The sequence below is a fragment of the Myodes glareolus genome, chromosome 16, assembly GCF_982192425.1.
Source record: "Myodes glareolus chromosome 16, mMyoGla1.1, whole genome shotgun sequence".
Lineage (NCBI taxonomy): Eukaryota > Metazoa > Chordata > Mammalia > Rodentia > Cricetidae > Myodes > Myodes glareolus.
In genome coordinates, this window is record NC_142041.1 from 38,508,064 (window position 1) to 38,529,300 (window position 21,237).

Sequence of the window (21,237 nt, forward strand, 5' to 3'; positions counted from 1 at the left end):
AGATAGAGTATCAGATAAAGACTCCATACCCATCAACCTGGTGTATGGCCTAGGTTGACCTTGAACTTCTAATCCTCCTGCCTCAGATTATAGTTGTTTGCTGTCTTGCCAGGGCTGGTGTAGGCAAGCCCTCTACCAAATGCACTACACTTTCAGCCCTGGAGATACAATTCTATAGCATGACTTACAGCCTAGAGCTAATTGAGGTGGCTTATTTGGGAAGTTTGAGAGAATAAGGGTTAAAAATCTCCCACCCCAATAACAAGGCTCACAACCCTGCACATTTAGCATCATCTTCTCTGTGTTTCCCTGGAGAAAAAATGTGGAGATGTGTGCTAGACTACGCTAACTCTTCAGGCAACAAAAGAATTATGGGCCAGCATACACACTTTTTAATTTCTTCCTGATTATGAAAGTTTTACTCCAATTAAAGATATATAAGCTACTATGCTACTGCACCAATGACTAAGTAATTGTTCCATCAGACATAGGTAAAAGTTTCCATTCATTGGTCAGAAAATACAGTGAAAAAAATGTAAGTTTTATCATTGTAGGTGGATTTTTCTCCGGTACCATCAGTTTCCAAATAATAACATGTAGACTTATTCTTAATTATAAAAGCTTGGCCTATGGTTTAGGCTTGTCCCATTAGCTCTTATAACTTAAACTGACCAATTTATCTTCATCTATGTGTTGCCACATGACTTGTGGCTTTTACCTCTCCTCCTGCATGTCTGTTCCCTCTGTGTCTGCTGGTGATCCTGCCTTTCTTCTTTTCAGAGCTCTCTCTGTGCAGAAGTCCTGCCTATACCTCCTGCCTAGCTATTGGCTGTTTAGCTTTGTATTAAACCAATTACAATGACACATTTTCACACAGTGTAAAGGACCTCTACAACATATCAGGATTCATTTCATTTCTTGTGGTCATACAGAATTTTTTTCTTTTTTCTTTTTCTTTTTTCTTTTTCTTTTCTTTTCTTTTTTTCTTCTTGTTTTTTTTTTCTTTTCTGATTTTTCAAAACAGAGTTTCTCTATGTAGCCCTGGCTGACCTGAAACTCATTCTGCAGATTAGGCTGACTTTGAACTCACACAGATCCACCTGTCTCTGCCTCCGGAGTGCTGGGATTAAAATCATGTGCCATCATCACCCTGCTGGTCGTATAGAATTTTATGTCTCAACATTTCATTATTTCTCTCTAGAGAGAGAGAGGCAGAGAGAGAGAAAGAGGACTATGCTAGGTACCAACCCAGGGAGTCACACATGCTAGGCAAGCCCTCTACCCACTGAGTTTCATCCCTAATCCTTTCTTGGTTTGTTTTTGTGTGTTTGTTTGTCTGTTATAAAAACATACTTGTTCTATGGCTGATACACACAAAATCAAATATCTGATAGATACGGTTTATTTTTGTCTCTAGGCAAAATTTTGAAGTAGGAAAAATTGGGACGGTGTATTCTTTCCCCAGGCACTTAATCCAAGTTCTAGTCTTACTCTGAAGGGCAGTGTTAGTTTTAATCACCACAGACAAGTTTAAAAGAGAAGGGCTTAGTTCTACAGACACCAAACAAATGTCCTCTGCATCGAGTGTGAATCACAAAAACTGATCAAATGAATTACTTTGACAGCTTTGGGTTACTACAGACAAATGAACACCGTGTGTATGGGGGGAGGGGGGAGATTCCCTAAAACCTACGTAGTAACTTTTCAGTATGGGATATAGTATATAAACATATTCCTCATCTTATTCATTAGGTGGTTAGTCTTACTTGTCTGTCTTAACTGCAAGTTCACTTACTTTGACCTATAGCATCTCACTCTTAACCCCAGCCTTCCAAAAATGGTTCTATGTATTCGGATGTATTTTTAACTCCACACATAAATGAAGTATAATTCTTTACGTAGACTGAAGAGCATAATACAAAACAGTGTAAGAACTTGATAAGACGGCTGTTGCTGGGTTTAAAAAGGCATGCAATACCCAGCGGGGGGGGGGGTGTCTGTTTTTACTGAAGGTGTAGACTTCAGGGGTATTTTGTTCTGTAAATGACAACCTGCTGAAAAAAATGTTAAACGCTACTCATCTGTAGTGAAAATCCAAAAAACCAAAAAGATGAAACACATCAAAAATAGTAGTGCGGTTTCCCAAGTTAAAAAAAAAAAGGCATTGTGTAGTTTAGCAAAAATGACGTTTAGACGGGCGGTGACTACGCACAGTGGAGGAGGAATTACAAATTGTGCTTGTTGTGGCATGAGTGTTTGGCAGTAACTGTGTCATATGGCCGAAAAGAAATACATTCATTCAGCAAATATTTGTTGAGCAACCACTACCTTCTGACCAAAACCAAAACTACTTAAACCACTAAGTCTGCTTTCTGGGGCCCAGCAGGTTTCCCTAACGCAGGTGGCACTATCTGTCCTGAGCACCGTTTGGAAGAAAAGATATAAAGCGCAAATCAGCCTCCGCCCGCGCAGGCTGTCACTGGCGTCGCAAGGCACTGGCAGAACAAATGCAAAGCGCGAAGCCGGAACTTACGGTGTCCCGCTAGGAAGCAGAGGCGCGTCAAGCAGAGACAAGTTCCGCCCACGTGAAAGATGGCGTCTGTAGTGTCAGCCATCCCAGTTGCCCTTTCCTGCTCTGTGGGAGTGGTGTCTAGACAGCCCGAGGAGGGTGTGCGAGGGAGGTGCGTGTCGGTTGCCTCAGCTCAGAGCTTGACTCCACAAGCGTGACCGAAGACAAACGGGAAGAAGAGCGCGAAGACCCGCAGAGACCCCGGCGGAATCACGGAGGTCGGTGGGCTGGGGGGCGGGGCCGCAAAGGGGCGTGTCCGGGGCGTGGTCGGGGCGGGCCCGGAGCGGGCTGCGGTTGTGGTCCCTGCGCCGGCGGTGGAGGCGCAGCAGCGGCGAGTGGGTGAGTGCGACGCGCGGGCGGAGCGGGGCTGCTGCTTCGGTCGGCTTGCTGGCCGGCGCTGGCTGGCTGGATTTTTTTTTTTCTTTTTCCTTTTTCGAGCTGAATTCCTTCCTGTCCCCTGAGCGAAAGCTCCCTTGGCTTTGCAGCGGAGCGATCCCTGGAGTTGCGGGGGCCGCAGCGGCGCGGAGGGGATGGGGATGGGCCTCGTCTCCACTGTCCGCCCGCGTTCCCTAACCCCGAGCTTCTCCCGGGCCCTTGCGGTAACCCGCTGGGAATATCGCGGGCACGGCCCTAACCGCCAGATGCCTGGGCCCGAGGGGTCTGGCCCTGCGTCAGCCACAACGCTGATCCTGAGACCCATTGGGATCTACCGAGGGAGGAGAAAGCGCGGGTGGGATAGAGTAGGGATCGGCAGCACGCTGGCAAAATTTCACAGAAGTTTGCTTGGAGTGCCGATGCTCAGTAACGTAGGCTGCAGCTCTAGAGAGGGTGTTCCCCTTTTCTGTGGGACATGACCTGGTTGCTTCACTGTTCCGCGGTTGCACAGACTTATTAAAGGAAGTGACCATTGTGACTTGGGCATCACTTGACTGATAGTAATCAGTTGCAGAGAGAAGCGCACTGATTATAAGTCTGTCCACGCAGGATCTGTCTGGCCAGGAGAGGAAAAAGGGAAGAGGAGGGAAATCGTACGTTTGCCCGGGAGACATTGCTCTTTCTGATGTAGGGATTATTAGGCTCCGGGAGAATTTTGTCCCAGCAGGTGGATAAATCCCTACCCATACTGTTTCTGTCCATCACCAATACTAATGCACAGTCTGTCTCAATAGTACTTTTACTTTGTGCAAAGGACCCCAGAAGAGACTGGAAAATACTTTGTGATAGGATCATTAGTCAACTTGGGAAACTTATAGAAACAGCACAGAAAACAAAAGACCGTAATAAATGGTTGTTAATAATAATGTAGAATCAGAATGTTTGAAATATTGTAATCATCCCCTATGTTTAAGAAGACATGCCAGAAGGCCCCCAGTGTATAGCAGCACCTATATATACTATCGTGTGAGTGTAGGTGTTTTCCCCTCTTTACATATCATACACCTACCTGGTAAAGCTTAGAAGACTAGGCCCGGTAAGAGATGAAAATAACTAATAACAAAGTAATTATTGCAGAAGTGAGGTAATAAAAGTTCTGTGAATGTAATCTCTGTTTCAAAGTACCTTACTGTACTTTTACCCCTGTTGAGTAAGACAAGCCTCACCTGGATGCAGGCACCTGGGTCCTTGGGACCTGATCTGATAACCAAGAGGGCAGAGAAGTAACGAGTGGGGTATGCTGTATGGGTAGTGTGACTATGCTGGACGAAACGGGGACTCTCAGCCTTAGAGCAGCCAGCACGCGATCTCCTCCCACTGCATGGCACGATGTGTCGTTTGAAACCTACAAGCTACATTCTTCCGGAAATTTGCATTACTATTTCTGGATTAAAGTTTACTACAGGTACTGAAACTTCAGAAAATCACCTGTAGGTCAGGAGGAACTAGTGTTGTCTGTTAACTAGCTGACTAGACACTGCTCACTAGCGCTTCGCGGAACATTGGCACTGCAGGAGAACTCTGAATTAGTTGGGAACTGCCTCAAGGTGACCATGCTCTTACTTCATCCCACACAAAATGAAGAGAACAAAGACCGCACTACAGGTTGTACTGATCAGCAAGGATTTAATGTTCCGGGAGAGCAATGTCAATATAACTTAAGAAGTTGGTAACATAGTCTACGTGGCTATGTTGACCATCCAATATTTGTCTTTAGAGAACGAGTGAATAAGATTTTATCTTTTGAGCCTTCCCTAGAGCCCCATGTTAACTGAATAGTTCCACAGTGTTAGGTTAGTCTGCCTGAGCAGCTCGGAGGGGTGGCGCAGTCGTGTCGTGAACGTGTGAGTCTGAACTGAAATTGAAAATTAACGTGTAAAGAATGACAAAGGCTGGTCTTCCAAGTAGTCCACTGCCTTTACAGAGGCCTTGGGTAGTTCCTCTTTGGCTAAGGAGGCTGGTTGATGGTCCCGCTTCTCTTTCCTGGGAGAAGTAAAGCACTGTTAGCAGAAGTGAGAGCCTTGTGGTGGGATAATTCCCTTCACGGTAGCAGTAAGCAAAGAACTTCCTAAACGCAGCCTACAAAAAGGTAGCTGTTTGAAGAAGGAAAAAGCTCAAATGTGCCTGTCTGCTAACAGTGTTAACGTGCTTATTACCATAAATACGCTGGTATTACTTTTGGATGTATTGGTTAAGCCCTAGTAAACCCTGCCTTCTGTTTATAAAGTGGCAAGCCACCATCTCACTCAGTTTGAATCCTAGCTTCCCTCAAAAGACCCTGTGGTCTTTTAAAAAAATTTTAAATTTAAACTGAATTTTTTTGCACAGTTGTATATGGATTTTTGCCAAAGCTAACTTCAAGTGTTAGTAAAATCATACTTACAGCTTCCCCTAGTTTTACTTCTCCGTAATACTTCATTTTTTAGGTTATAGTAATTTCTCCTTTTTTTATGATTTCATTTACAATCAACTACAGTCCAAAAATACTACATTCTTGAAATAAAGAATTTCTAAGTTCTAAGCAGCATGCTGTTTTGAACAGCCTGATGGTATCTTGCACCTCCTGCTCTGTCCTGCCCAGGACATGGTTGATCCCTTTGTCCTGTATATCTGTGTTCACTGTATCAACACTGGATACACCACCTGCTTCCTAGTCGCTCAGTAGACATGTTAGTTCCCAGGTCACTTGTATGTAACCCTTATTTTACTTAATAATAGCTTCATGGCATAGGAGATAATGATACTGGTAATTTGGATTTGCCTAAGAGAAGCCACGAAGTGCCTCTCTTAAGGCGAAAGTGCTCCCCACAAATGGGGGGAGGAGGCTATGAAATCCATGGTGAGATTGAAGCTTCTGGGAAATTGTGGAGAAGGGATACACTGGTCTTGCTGTTGAACTCATTTTACGACGTGATAACCACAGTGCACGATAAATATTTAATATCTTTTAAAGAGTTGAGTGTGTGGGTGGGAGACATACTAGGGAAGCCATGTTCTGATTAGCTGTTGACAGCACGCTGTGTTGAAGCAGTAGGCTTGTTCAAAAAGTTCAGCCACAGTTCTGAAGGGGCTGAAGAGATGGCTCAGTGGTTAGGAGCCCCTGCTCTTGCAGAGAACCCAGATACCTCCACAGGCCCCAGGCAAGCACATGCAGGCAAAACATACAATTAAATAAGTATACATAATAATAATAGTAACAATAATGATAACAATAAATATACGAATAAGAATAAATGTGCATCATTAGTAAATAAACACAATTAAAATGAATCAATCATAAAGTTCTCTGGAAGTCAGTGGCACTAAGCCATTCACAGGGTGCCTGCACTGATGCAAGGATGGATGTAAACTAGAGAAACAGAATGTAACAGAGAAGTTGCAAGTCAAGTTGCTGACGGCTTTGCTAGTCTGCTTGATGTCTGGAAATGCTGAAGGCTACTGGGAAGTTTTCACAAATGAGGAATTAGAAGAACGTATTTACTAATCAGCAGAAGGGGAAGAAGAAGCTGAAACAGCCTGTGTGAAGAAAACGGCGTGTATAAGATCGCGAAGGCATTAAAGGACAAAGCTACAGAACACAGAGCTCGGCTGGAGGTCAGCATACAGTCATCCGAAGGACTGTAACGGCTGCAGCAGCAAACGGGCGAGTTTAAAAGAGACACCAGCTTCCGAATACAGTGTTTTTCCCAAAGAGGTGGACAGAAGACCTTTCAGCTGTGGAAACTTCTGAACCATTTCCTCCTCTTGACATCCAGCCACCAGGGTTGTCACAGCCCAGTGATCCAAGATCATATCCTGACACATCAGAAGGTCAGCGGTACCGAAAGGCCTGTGCCATCCCCCTCACATCATGTACTGTGTGTCACCACGGGAAGGCGAGCGAATCTAATGAGGCATTTCAGAAGAGACCACATTCGTATAGTTCGTTAGTATTCTGCTGCATTGTTAAGTTATATTTTGTTGTTAATAATATTTTTGTGTCTAATTTGTAGGTTACATCTTATAGCAAATAAAATGTAAAGAAGAAGACAGCGTGTGTACACACATGTATGTACTCTGCAATTTAGATGCTCATCCCCTGGGGGTAAGAGGCAAGTACTGTTTTGGGGCAGGCTGCATTTGAAGCTAAACAATCCAACTTGATCCTTGATCCTTAATCCTTTCTGTATAATTAGACTAGGAATAAGGCTAAATAAAATTGATGGCTGATAATAGTTTAATTTACAATCAAGTTAAAAGTTTTTCCGTAATTCTTTAAGATCATGCTCTGGGGCTCAACACTGCTTTAAAAAGTGCTTATCTTTTCGGTATAGTGGTGAAATATTTGAATTGTACTGTTGTATTTAGAATTAGTCACCTTTTTAAAAAGAAGGTAGATTTAATTAGCATATTAATATGGGGAGAAGATGGAGACACTTTTCAAGGCAAAGGTTTAGACCAAGTATCAGATAGTGCTTGGTTCAAAAGAGGTTCCTTTAGAGCGGTGGCTCCCAACCTTCCTAACACCATGACTCTTAAATACAGTTCCTTGTGTTGTGCCTACCCCAACCATAAAATTATTTTCATTGCTGCTTCATAACTGTAATTTTGATGCTGTTATGAATCATAATGTAAATATCTGATATGTAGGGTCTGCGACCCCCAAAGGGGTTGAAGCCCACAGGTTGAAAAACTGCTGCTTTAGACAGATAAAAATACTTCTGAACTAATGAAAAAGTATAATGATAGGACTTTAACATTTCTTAAGGCCTTATCTCTGAAAACGTCATTGCGAGTAATGCTGCAGAAGTTCTGCCTGAATTCTGCTACAGTATACATTCTGTGGGACATGTTTAAACATGAAGTGTTTTCTTTCTTTGGTGCTGGGGATGGGACCCAGGGCCTTGCATGTGCTAAGCAAGGGCTCTACCACTGAGATGTGTGTCCAATTCCAAAACATTCTTTTACAAGAGGAATTGCCTTTGGGCAGAGGCTATGCACCGTGGAAGGTCCTCTTCTGAGTATGTTACACTGAGGTCCTCATTTTTCAAGGAAATTTTTTCTATGCACATTATTCTCATTTGGGCCTGCCCTAGAATTATTCACCTTTTTAAACAAACAAAAAGAAAGCATGGAAAGGAAGTGTATTTGCAATATCATCTTATGGTTGTGTGTTCAGTTACTTTGTCAGTTTGCTGCTGTTAATGAGGACAAGGGCACCATTACAGCTTCTACTCAAATTACATTTCTCTATTCCCTCATTGAAACTAACTTCTCCAATTGTAGCCAAAATAGCCAATATTTTAAACAAGCTTAAATCTTATGTAGCATGTAGTCTCTTCAGTCTGTCAAACTGACATATATTAAAAAGTAAGTAGTACCTCTGCAAATTTCTGAAATTAAAAGTGCACATGTAAAACTTCTGAGTAAACGACTCCTTAACTGGTCTTCCAAGTTCTGTATGCCTCATCGTAATATGATAAAAAACACTCCCTCAGCATTCTAAATATAGACGTTTCTTCTTTGCATGAGACTCTCAACTCTCTTGACAAAATGTAGATAAGAAAGAGAGAGAAAGAAACAGAGAATGGGGATTAGTTGTGCCCGTCTGCCATATGGATTTTAGGGACTGAATACAGGCGCCGTTACTGTTGAACGATCTTCCCAGCCCAGTAGGTAAACATTCAAGTAAACGTACTTACATGAACATCAGTTTTTTACAGATCAAATGTTCACTCCCAGAGTAATCATACAAGCAAAGAGATAGGCTTATCGCAGTTCACCCAATAGATTTTCCTGTACTGCTACCAAATATAGAGCCGACCATTTTGTTATAAGTGTTTTCTCCATTTTAAATCTTTGATGACATGTCTTTCTTTAATTAGAGTACTTGTAAGAATGGATTGATTTTGTACAGATAGTGTAGCATGAGGGCCAGCTTGTTGGGGTTTCTGTCCCACCCAGTACCCCAACAAGCCAGCAAGTCCCAAGGAAAATCACATGGAGATCTCTATAAGTTATAAAGCTGATTGGCCCATTAGGTCAGGCTTCTTATTAGTTCTTGTAACTTATATTAATCCATTATCATTATCTATGTTAGCCATAATGGCTCAGTACCTTTCTCAGTGTGACAGCTTACATGTTGCCTCTTCAGTGGTCTGCACAGGAGTGACAGAGGAACCTCCCTGCTTCCCAGAATTCTCCTGTTCTCATTGCATCACCTCTACTTCCTGTCTGGTTTTCCCGCCTATACTTCCTGCCTGGCCAATCAGCGTTTTATTAAAATATGATTGACAGAATACAGACAATTCTCCCACACCACAGATAGTATATAGTTTCTTCTTCCAGAGCAATGTGTTTGAAAGACGATCCATATGTGGCACCCTGGCTCCTGCTTACCTGTGAGCTGGTTTGCGCTTCTGTCTGTCTGCTCTCTGTGTTCTGAATAACTGAAACTCCTCTACTTTCACGACTTAGTTTAACCGCCTAGAAGCCCTTCACATTGCTCTCCTGCCTCCTGAATTAACGTCTTTGTGTGTGCTCGTCTGCCTGTGTCGGTGTCATTGTCAGTGCAGTACTGGGCTTCCGTCCCTTCGTAGCCAGAGCTCATCGGCAGTGACAGAGCCGTTTGCTCTGCTGCTGCTGTTCTGATCTTCCGTCTTTTTAGCTGTTTTATGGTATTTCTACAGTCATGGTTTATAATTACTTTTCTAAGAACACTATAGCAAAAATACAAACTAGGGGACTCAAAAGAGCCGGGGTTTGTTGTCTCATAGTTCCATAAACTCTAAGCTTAATGCCAGTGTTAAATGATTGTCAGCAACATGATCCTCTGAAGGCTTCAGGGAGACCCCTTGTTTCTTCCACATCTAGTGGTGACCGGTAATCCACAGTACTCTTGCCTTCCAGACTCAACATTCCAGTTCCTGCCCTTTGCCTTCATGCAGCTGGCCTGCTTTGCTTTGGCTGGTCCCTCTCCCTCTCCCTCTGCCGCTCTCAGCTCTCGCTCTCCTTCCCGCTCTCTCTTCTTAAGCCCAGCAGCCATGGAGTAGAACCCATTCTGCTCCAGTGTGGACCATCTTGATCTAACTGGACCTGTTTGCAAGTAAGGTTCCATTTCACTTATGCAGGGTCCTCCTCTTCCTCTTTGGTTCTTTAGTTGAAATGGTTTAGGGACTAAATATCCAGTCATTCGAATTGTATGTAGGCTGTGTGTTTGGAGATAATAAAGAATTGTTCTTTATTTTAGTTATAACATTTTTCTAAGTCAGCTGGGGTTTCAATGGATATCGTTAAATGGCTGAACCTAATCACTGTTTTTGTGTGTTCCTGTTTAGCTTTTGTGAGCATTTGGAGAATGTGAGAGCTGGGATGCAGGGATGTCGACTATCTGCCCACCACCATCTCCCGCTGTTGCCAAGACAGAGATTGCTTTGCGTGGTGAATCCCCATTGCTGGCAGCTACCTTTGCTTACTGGGATAACATTCTTGGTCCTAGAGTAAGACACATTTGGGCTCCAAAGACAGAACAGGTACTTCTCAGTGATGGAGAAATAACTTTTCTCGCCAACCACACTCTAAATGGAGAAATTCTTCGAAATGCAGAGAGCGGGGCTATCGACGTAAAGTTTTTTGTCTTATCTGAGAAAGGAGTGATTATTGTTTCATTAATCTTTGACGGCAACTGGAACGGAGACCGGAGCACTTACGGACTGTCGATTATCCTTCCGCAGACAGAGCTTAGTTTCTACCTCCCACTCCACAGAGTGTGTGTTGACAGGTTAACACACATCATTCGGAAAGGAAGGATATGGATGCACAAGGTAAGGGTTTGTTACGTGTTCATGGTAACCTGGGCATTGAAAGTGCTTTTCTAGTCTGTTTACATTTACGTTTTGAAAAATATATGCAGCTAAAACCAGACGGTAGCGGTTGTTTTGTGTCTCCTGAATACAGAGAGATCTGGTCTCGTGACTAAGGTCTTCACGTTAGTAATAGGAGATGTGATAGTGGCTCTCCATCGCAAATAAAAAGCTAAGGCTCAGAGGGATTAACATTTAGTCCGAATTTGTTTTGGAAACTTTTACTCTAAATCCTGTTTGTTTCCCTTTTCTTGTGTGACTGTCTTTTCCCTACAACTGTGTGAAAGCATCAACGTTCAAAGGTGTTTCTAGGCTGTCAGCTGCACAGCCTTTTGTAGCAAAGCTGCTTTCCCAAGTTCCCAGTTTTGTTAAACTGAGCATAGACCAAATGGACTCTAGGGAATTATTTCTTTCAATTTGCAATTTTAGCTAAAGGAAATCTTATTTTTTCTCGATATTTGCATTGCTGTGTATTTCTGGCATGTCTGAAGAAAAAGCTTAATTCTCCTTCCTATTTTCCGGTTTAATACCATCCTGAACGTCCATGAAAGCGTGACTAATTTTATAAGAGCACTAACCTATTAGAAGGGGAAATAGCATTTTTTAAGACTGGTTTTCTCTACCCCTGCTATAGACCCACTTCCTTGTTTCTGACATACTTAATGAAAGTCATTCAGATTGAAGCTTAGCTGCAGGTAGTAACACAGGTAAGTAACCGCAGGGCTCAAGACTCAGGCAAGAGGTCTGGAGTCCATTGCCAGCCTGGTCTACCTCGTGAGATTCAGTCCCAGAAACACACAAAACTGAAACAGCCATTCCTCTGTTCCTCAGATGCAAGTCGATCTCGTTCGATTTGAATCGTGTGTAATTGTTTTCTTTTGAAGCTGCAGGTGTTATGTGGACTCTTCTCTGCCAGATTATCTGATCTCTTTACTGTAGGATAAAAGATGCTTTGGTTATATTTTATGTTGTGTATGAGAGCGTGAACTCATTGGGATAGTTTCTCATTGCCATCTTTTCCCCCCACCTGCAGTAGAAAGGATTTCCCTGTGAAATACACATGACAGCATATCTACATTGAGAAATAAACAAGCATCAAAATGGATTTGTTAAAGTAGATTTTCTTTTTCTTAGGAAAGACAAGAAAATGTCCAGAAAATTGTGTTGGAAGGCACAGAAAGAATGGAAGACCAGGTAGAGTGCACTGTACATGCTGCCATGGCATCTCCACTCTGCGCACATCTGTAGGAAGCGGGTGGGTCCTCCATCAAGGAGCTGAAGATGTGTTCCCTTGACAGAGGGAGGCTGGAAGTGAATAAGTCTTGTGAAGCTGTATAGGATGAACTGGATAAAATTTCTGCAGCCTAAATCTAAATACTTGAATTTAAAAAAAAAGATAATTATTTCTATAAATAAGTATTTGACTACTCTTTTTCAATCTGCCAGAATAAGTTTGGGATCATTTACTCATAGTAAAAGTAAGAAAATACATGAGATTTATTTAGTTAGTTAGTTATTGAAAATAGATTTTTAAAAATATAATCTATTCTGCTTATTGTTTCCCCTCCATCAACTCCTCCCAGAACCTTCCCCACTTGTCAGCCCACCCAGATCCATACCCATTCCTTCTCTCTCTCATTCAGATATAAATAGGTCTCTAAAATAATAATAATAAAGTAAATTAGGTAAAATGAAAACTAACCAGAATAGGATAAGACAAATAAATAGAAGAAAAAAAGAACAAAAGGAAAAGCTCAAGAATCACATATAGACACAAACACACAGAAATCCCACTAAAAACACAAAACTGGAAACCATAATATGTAATAAAGGGGGGGAAAGCCCTGATATGGCATTGCGAGTAGAGAACTTCCAAAAATGCCACTGACTTTGTTTTGTGCTGGCCATCTGCTGCTGGGCATGGGGCCTGGCTTTAGACTGATTTGTATGCCCAGTGAAACTTTGGAGAAAGTGAATTTTCGTTCCTGAGCAGTTATCAATTGGAGATAGTCTCTGGGTTAGAGGTGTGGCCTTACATCCACTTCCCCTCACACTGGGACCCCATCAGGTCCAGATCTGTGCAAGCCCTGTGCACATTCAAGTTTGAAAAGGTGTCTGCAGCTGTGTTCACAGAAGAAGCTATGTGAAGGGAGTGAGCATACGTCTGAGGTGTCTGTCTAGGGGTGCAGACCCAGCTGCGGGCAGTTTTCTTTAAAGGCTTATTTCTCCGTTTTAAAACTCAGACTATTTGTATGTATTCCCTAGTAGCGTTGTTTGTTTTATTGTTGTAACTTGCTGGTAATATCCTCTATCCTCCTACCATGCAGGCTTCCAGTAACCCTGACTCTGGGGAATGCTATGTTTATTCTGTGACTCTGAATGACCGTAGGGAACCGACAGTGGAGTTTTAAAAACATGATTGTGATGAAATGCCTTTCCGGGTAGAAGTTCACTGCAGACCTTATCCATGTGGGGCAGACAAGTTCCTCTGAAGGGGTGTCGGGAGGGGAATCCCCAGCGGGAAAGGGCTACTTCTTCCCATCACCCTGGCAGGCCACCCACTGTCATTATTTCTCCTTCTAGAACTCCAGTCTTTAAACATGGCTCGTGGCCTTTTGTCTCATTTTCCTTAGCTTAACTAAAACAGAATGGCACTTGAAGAAAGTAATTGTTTCACAGTTTTTCTGAGGGTTTGAGAATATGGTAGTAGAATATTTACCTGTCCTCTATGGCATGTCAGTTGGATCCCTTGTGTCTCAGTTAGGGTTTCTGTTGCTGTGAAGAGACACCGTGACCTCAGCAGTTCTTATAAAGGAAAACATTTAATTGGGACTGGCTTACATAGTCCATTATGACAGTGGCATGCAGGCAAAGAGTTGTACATATTTTTTGTTGTTGTTGTTTTTTCCAGACAGGGTTTCTCTGCCTATCACTGGATATTCTGGACCTCACTCTGTAGATCAAGCTGGCCTCGAACTCAGAGACCCGCCTGCCTCCCCCTCCTGAATGCTGGGATTAAAGGTGTGTGCCACTACCATGCTCTTTGATCAGCAGGTATCAGGAGACTGTGCCACACTGGGCGTGGCTTGAGCATATATGAGACCTCAAAGCCCACCTCCACAGTGACACACTTCCTCCACCAAGACTACACTTACTCCAGAAGGCCACACCTCCTAAGAGTGCCACTCCCTATGGAGCAAGCATTCCAATATGACTCTACTATGGAGGCCATTCCTGTTCAAACCACCACACCTAGCAACACACAGAGATACATATACACATGACCTTTACAAAATTATGTGTTATACTATTGTGAATGGTAAATAATAACTTTTCAGGGGCCAGACAGTAGTGTCCCAGCACTTGAGAGGCAGAGGCAAGTGAATCTCTGAGGTCAAAGCCAACTTTCCACAAAGCAAATTCCAGGGCAGCCAGGGCTACAAGAGAAACCCTTTCTCAAAAACAAAAAAAAAAAAAAAAAAGAAAAGAAAAAGAAAAAAAGAAAGAAATATTCTGGGACAAGACATGACACTAAAGGATTAAAAGTCTAATCTTTACTTGCTTACTGATCAGTTAGCAGGGTCTTCAAGAATAAAGTTACTTTCACCAACCTCTGACTGTATTTCTGAACTAATTAGGGAGAGTCATTTCAACATAGGAAATTTAGAACCAAATAAAATTTTGCATTTTTATGGGATTCTGTTTTTGAAAGCCAGAGTTCTGTACTTACTAGGTTGAGTTTCTGCTCCTAGGGTTCTACTTAAAAAATATGCTCACCTTCCATGGGAGGAAAGTACACAGAGAGTAAACTAAAGAGATTTTTAAATGGAAACATTGTCCTGCAGAAGTTCAAGTTAGAGAAGCACAGGGAGCTGGTTTCTTCCGCATTTGTCCTGTAAGGGTTTTTTTTCTTGCAGTCCAGTGAGACTGTTCATTCACTCACGGTGACAGTGAATGTCCGACAGGCCACATCTGAAGTGCTGTGTATGCCTGAGCCCAAGGGGAGATAAAACTTCCCCTTTCTGCTTTCTGTTTGAGCAGCTGACGTAATGTGCTCGCAGCAGCTCTGTTAGGAGTTGTGCTGCAGCTTCCGGTGGCTCAGAAACAACTTCAGCCCTCGTCGGCTCAGGGTCCTTCTACCCGTCCCCTGACAAAGTCACTGGACAGGGAAGGAAGTTTAGCATACAGTGTTGAGTACCTTGTCTTAATTGTGTTTGTAAGCAGACGTTTCAGCAATTACTCTAAAAAACAGAAACCATGAGTAGTTTATTCTGGGGGTTACTATAAGATAAATTTTTTTGAAATAATAAAACTGTCTATATCTACATAGACATTTATAGATTAGGATAATTTTCCAAAGGAATTAAGTGCCTTCCTTGATAAGGGAATTTGAAAGTGCATTTTTGTTTGTGTGTTGAGGGTTAAACCTAGCGCCTCATCCATGCCAGGCAGCTGTTCTGCCTTAACTAAGTGGTTTACCAACCTCAGCCCTCAGTTTGAGGTTCTATCTTTAAAATATATGTGAGGGGTTTAAATAATCATTTCATGAAACCTGAGTAATGCAGAAAACTTACTGAAGTAAATATAAGTGGTTAATAATTTTAAAATATGTTTAGCTGAGACGGACAGACACTTGACAAACGGTTTCAGCATCTCATTTAGGTGATCATAGGCTGATGGAGAGATGGTGACAACTAAGTGGTGTCATTCCTGTTTCACACGCGACAGTTATGCCGCAAACTGGTTGCCAGAAAATATAAATTTTAAAGTGGTGTTTCAGAGACGCAGCGAATGGCAACACTCTCTGCCAGCTCTCCACGGAGATCTCTGTCTTACTGAGTCTTGCTCTACATGGTAACTTCGTATGCATTTGAGTGGATCATGTCATTGAATGTGAAGGTTGGATATTGAGAGGCGCCTTCCTGGTTCCTTTCTAATGATTCAACATCTTTTCATGCCTGAGTTTTCTCACTTTTTAAAAGGGAAATGTAATGATGGCGTTCCCCAAGAGCTTTTATGTCTTAGTTAAATTCCAAAGGAGGCCATTTCTAATTGTGGCACTGTCGTTTAACCGTTGCCTACGATAGTAAATAATAGCTCACACTCACCAAAGGAAATTAGTCCTGAAAAAAGGAAAATAAGTTTAAAGAGCCTGAAAATACCTGACAGTTGTTTCTGGGGTGGTAGCCTGTCTGGGGCTGTGCTGAGCACTTCCCTCGGAGGGTATTTTACTCTCTGCATCCCTTTGAAACAGTTTCACTGCCTGGCTCACCCACACTGTGATTTCTTTCACTTTGTTGTCTGATGCAGGGTCAGAGTGTCATTCCCATGCTCACTGGGGAGGTCGTCCCTGTGATGGAGCTGCTCGCGTCTATGAAGTCACACAGTGTTCCCGAGGAAATAGATGTAACCGCCGTTGGCGTCTATCTGTGCCCTTTATGGATTGAGTGGTGTATGTGCGCGTGCGCGCACAAGCGCGTGTGTGTTTGTGTGTGTGTGCACGCGTGTGTGTGTGCGCATGTGTGTGTCTCTGTGTGCGTGTGTTTGTGTGTGTTCGCGTGTGTGTGTCTGTGTGTGCATGTGTCTGTGTGTGTATGTGCTGTTTCTTGTTTTAATAATGTAACTTTTGTTGTACTACTGTTCACATGATGTATCACCTTCAGTCTAGTAAGCGTACATAAAATGCTGGATTTTCTGACCAAACAGGCTTTTTTACTCAATCAAGTTCTGATAAATTAAACTTAGTTTGTTTTACTTCTTCTCCACTTTTGTATTTCCTAGAAGAGGGGGAAATTCCAGGCTTTTCTAGAAGGAACTGGTATTAAATACAGTGCTTTTGGACAGAGAAGTGAACCTATTAAGCTGTGAGGGGGTCCCTCATTCTCTAATTTCTTTTTTTATTTTTTATGTGCTTGGGTGTTTTCCCTACATGTGTGCCTGTGTGCTATTTGCATACAGTGCCCCGGAGGCCAGAAGAGGCGTCAGATCCCCAAGACACGAGTTACAGACAGTTGTGAGCTCCCACGTGTGTGCTGGGAATTGAACTCAGGTCCTCTGGAAGAACAGCCTGTGCTCTTAAGCACTTGAGCCATCTCCCCAGCTCCTCACTCACCAGTTTCTTTAATCGCGTGTTGGGGATATCTCATGTGCAGCTGTCTTCCGACACCCTTCGTAATGCTGACTTGTCCTTGAGCTTGGCCTCCTGATTCTGATAGAGGGGCACGTTGTAAAAATTGTTGTTTAACCTGCCTGGCCAACTTTCCCCTTTGTTCTTCTGAAAAGTACGTGCACAGCACCGTTTTATAGGTGTTCTTGATGCTCATAATGAGAGTGCTGTGTTGTGTCAACGCTAGACGTCAGCACACTTACTCCCACGAGTTCCCTCACCCTGCTGTGATCAGACTGATTGTGCGTATGTGCCTTTTAGATAGCCGATACAGTGCTCAATGACGACGACATTGGTGACAGCTGTCATGAAGGCTTTCTGCTCAAGTAAGAACTTTACTTCTTTTTCTGAATGCTTAGTAAAGGAGATAAAAATCTCGCCCATGGTGAGATTTAATGGAAAAAATGAATAGAATCCCTATTACTCCGATTATTTAGAGAAAGCAGTGCACATTTGAACTGTTGCTCACGTGTGTACTGTGTTCACTCATGCAGTAGTGACGTCTCTGATGTGACCGTTTCCGCAGTCCAACAAGGCTGAGTTCCCATAGTACCCGGAGAAGCGCTGACCCGTTGTTTGGGTCTGGTTTCTTCTTGTAATTCTCATTAAAATAATAATAATAAGCCATAGGAAGCTATCAAATTGAGTTGCATCATAAGTTTTTGTGAATTTTCTAGATCTAGAAATAGAAATTATTCATATTTTGGACTGGTATTTTTTATCTAACTGTGGAATTTAGTACTTAAAGTGCATGAACTCTCAAACCAGACTAGTTACAACTGTGGGGCTTACAACTGGGTCAGCTTGGTGAAGCTACCCAAAGCTGTACCTCAGTGATACAGTGATAGCAGCTATTTTTTTTTGTCTAGTTTTTTGTTTTGTTTGTTTTCCTGGATAAGTTTTCTCTATATCTTGCTCTGTAGACCAGGCTGACCTCAAACTCACAGAGATCCGCCTGCCTCTGCCTCCTGAGTGCTGGGACCAAAGGTGTGCACCACCACCGCCTGCCAATAACAGATGTTATATAGGTTCCTTGTGAGCACTGAATGAGGCAAATCACAGAAAGTGCTTAGGACAGTGCCAGGCACATCAGCCCCTCCGTAACCATAGCTACTGCTTTCTGTTTGTATTTGCTCTGCAATGGGTGGAAGGCGGAACAGCCCATACTTACTGAGCACCTGTGTGTTCATCTGCAGTAGTGAGTGTTCGGCACGTGTGCCCCATCGCCTGTTGTGATCTCCTTGCTGCACAAGTTGCAGATTGTCACCAGCTTTGTTTGTAAAAATGAGAAGTGATTAAGTATTTTTTGAAATAAGTATTTACCTCTAGATCTACATTCTCTTTCTTTAAGCTCACAATGAAATGCTTGGTGTGAGCATCTTTAGTAGAAAAGGTCTTAACGGCTTGAACTGGAAGCACTACAGAGTTTGCTGGTGTGGGCCATTCATATATTGTTTTCAAATATGTCTTTAAAGAAATTGCTATAAAATGATGGCTTTACCAACAGGGGTATCTTTTTCTTTAAAATTTATTTAATTTTATGTGCATGAGTACCTGCATATATGTATGAACACATGTGTGCCTGTGCCTGGTACTATGAAGGCGTTGGGTTTCTTGGAAATAGATAGTTGTGAGTCACCATTTGGTGCTGGATCTTCTCTGCAAGAGCAGCAAGTGCTCTCCAGCCCTGGGTTGTCTTAAGATTCAGGTAATACAATGTCTGTGAAAGGCCCCTAGAAAATGCAGTTTTGCACAAATAAAAGATAACATCATGCTAATAGCTTTGGTGTTTGTCAGGTAAAGCTATTCTGTGCTATTGGAAGCTCACTGATTTTTCTCCTTGTGAAGTTGTAATCCTGCCAATGTTTTCATTAACCTGCAGTGCCATCAGCTCCCATCTGCAGACCTGTGGCTGCTCTGTCGTCGTAGGCAGCAGTGCAGAGAAAGTAAATAAGGTAACTCCTTTTGTAGTTCTAATGAGATCAGACTTAATACTACCAGCATGTCATGAATTATCATTTAAGAATTAGGTTGCAATTGAAATAGTCTCATAGTATAAGGAGGCAATATAATTTTACCAAATTACTCTGATACTTCCAGCAAAAATGACTATGGTAAAATATGTAAGAATTCAGTTACCACTTTAATTTTGATGATTCATCACTCTCAGTTGCACCATAAATTGTTTTGAGAAAAAAAAACCTTTAAATGAGTTTTTTGTTTATTTTTGTTTATGTTTTGTTGCTTTTTGCGATAGGGTCTCACTGTATAGTCTGGGCTGTAGGCCAGGCTAGTCTCAAACTCCCCACAATCCACTTGCCTCTTCTTCCCACAAACTGAGATTAGAGTCTGCACTACCTTGCCTGGCCTTTAAATGAGATAGTTTTCAATATCTAGTTTTGTATTCCTATATGACTTTACCTACTAAACCATGTGGTACAGGGTATGTGAGCAACTAGGAAACTGTATTGGTAAATAGAACCAGGAAGTAGAGAGTGAGTACATAAACTTTAGAACAAATATTTGAGAGTAACTAAAGGCAGATAATATAAAAGAGCAAGTTAAATAATTCATTCAGCTTCTGGAGGTGATGTGCAAAATACATGAGTTTATTACTGTGGGCATAATGGGGAACACAGAGACAATTTTCTTGTTGACAGGGAAGTTATAGGAAGAGCAGCATTGAACTGAGAGATGTGAGCTTGGATGTAGGCGTGTCTACCTTTTTAGGGTATCTTTCAGGGTAGCTCCCTAAAAGAGACACACATATGAGGAGAACTAATAAGTGATCAGATATTTCCTCAAGGATAGTGCTAAAAGTGTGCAACTATCTTTATAGTCACTAAAGATGCATAAATGTATATTCATATCAATTGTAATGAACATTTTTTTTCAAAAAATTTCACATGGAAATATGTTAGAGATGGCATTTGCTTTACAGAGTTACCTTTTTTTTGTGAACCACCCTGTATACTTATATGAAGTTTAATTTGCCACATTTATGTTTCTCATTCAACCATTTATGAGAGAATAATAAACCTCTCATTATATTTTAGCGAGGCATTTGGGGCTGTTACATGTGACCCCAAAAGTAGCTTTCCACTTGAGATGCTGGAAGCCTTAAGTTCCATGGGGCAGGCATCTTGGTTGGCTTTATGAAGGGAGAAAGGCTTGTTTGGGCTTCATTTATTAAATGATTTTTTTCATCTTTTATCTTCTTTTAGGTTGAATAGCTTGTGTTCCATCTTTTCGTTTTGAGAGACAAGTTGCACTATTCTGGTTGAAAACCCCTGCCAACTGTCTCTGGATTTGATCCGAGTCCCACATAGTCACATTTACGTGGCTTTCTCTGTCCCCTAATACAACTCTACGCCAGCTCTTCTTCCTGTCCCCGACTTCTGAACCCCCACCACGTGTACTTGTTTCAAGTGAAATTTAGTAGCTCTTTCTGTGGAAGGCTTGGACAGTCCCTCTTGTTCATTGTAACCGAGTTTGTCTGCTTGCCTCACAGGCTTCTGCCCTCATTTAAACACACGGAATGATTTTCCCAGAGCTCTTTGCTCACTTGAAAAGCGGTTGTTGATGGGTAGAGATGAAGTCAATTAATGTATTAAGTTGTTATTTCTCACTGAGATAAAGGTTCCATGGTCAAATCAATTTGATATAAATAAATTTATAAATGGATATTGCTCACTTAGAGAACAACCATATTTATTCAAATGTAGCAAGTTCTGAGATGCAGTTGGTTTACCAACTACTTCCTAAACTTAACTGGCCACAGAATCCCTCTGTAAGCAGTATGTGTTCTGACCATGCCGTTCAAGTAACCAAGGGATGCTCCTTACTTGGGAACTGTTTTAGTGCCAGCAACAAAAATTTCTATTAAGGTTTCTTCCATAAACAAACAGTGGTCTTTTAACTTCACATTGCAACGCCAAATGTTTTCTTCTCTAGATAGTGAGAACGTTGTGCCTTTTTCTGACTCCAGCGGAGAGAAAATGTTCCAGACTATGTGAAGCAGACTCTTCCTTTAAGTACGAATCGGGACTCTTTGTCCAAGGCCTGCTAAAGGTACGCTTGCCGTTCCTTATCACATGCGAAGCCCCAAGTAAAAGTGAATGTTAAGAATAATTACTGAGAATCTTTGTAAGGCATGTTGTTAGCATTTAATGTACCATAGTTTTTGCTGTCTGGGGACGGGTTTCTTTGGATAGTTCTGAGCATGG

At 42.1% G+C, this 21,237-nt stretch overlaps 1 protein-coding gene across 9 annotated transcripts in view; it reads left to right on the forward strand.

Moving 5' to 3' along the window:
- Positions 1-2,584: 2,584 nt before the first annotated feature.
- The window catches only part of C9orf72 (C9orf72-SMCR8 complex subunit), a 28,454-nt gene continuing 9,801 nt past the window's right edge, over positions 2,585-21,237 (forward strand). The window contains exons 1-8 of one of the 9 annotated variants that reach the window (XM_087897191.1): positions 2,585-2,787; positions 6,997-7,095; positions 10,321-10,806; positions 11,980-12,039; positions 16,156-16,251; positions 17,273-17,337; positions 18,894-18,966; positions 20,966-21,082. In XM_087897191.1, the coding sequence (XP_087753317.1) occupies positions 10,363-10,806; positions 11,980-12,039; positions 16,156-16,251; positions 17,273-17,337; positions 18,894-18,966; positions 20,966-21,082 (855 nt within the window). In that variant the 5' untranslated portion in view covers positions 2,585-2,787; positions 6,997-7,095; positions 10,321-10,362. Of the gene's footprint in view, positions 2,788-2,835; positions 2,909-6,996; positions 7,096-9,954; positions 10,089-10,320; positions 10,807-11,979; positions 12,040-16,155; positions 16,252-17,272; positions 17,342-18,893; positions 18,967-20,965; positions 21,083-21,237 lie in introns of those variants that run through there. The other 8 variants (XM_087897190.1, XM_087897193.1, XM_087897188.1 and 5 more) reach the window with 8 other exon arrangements.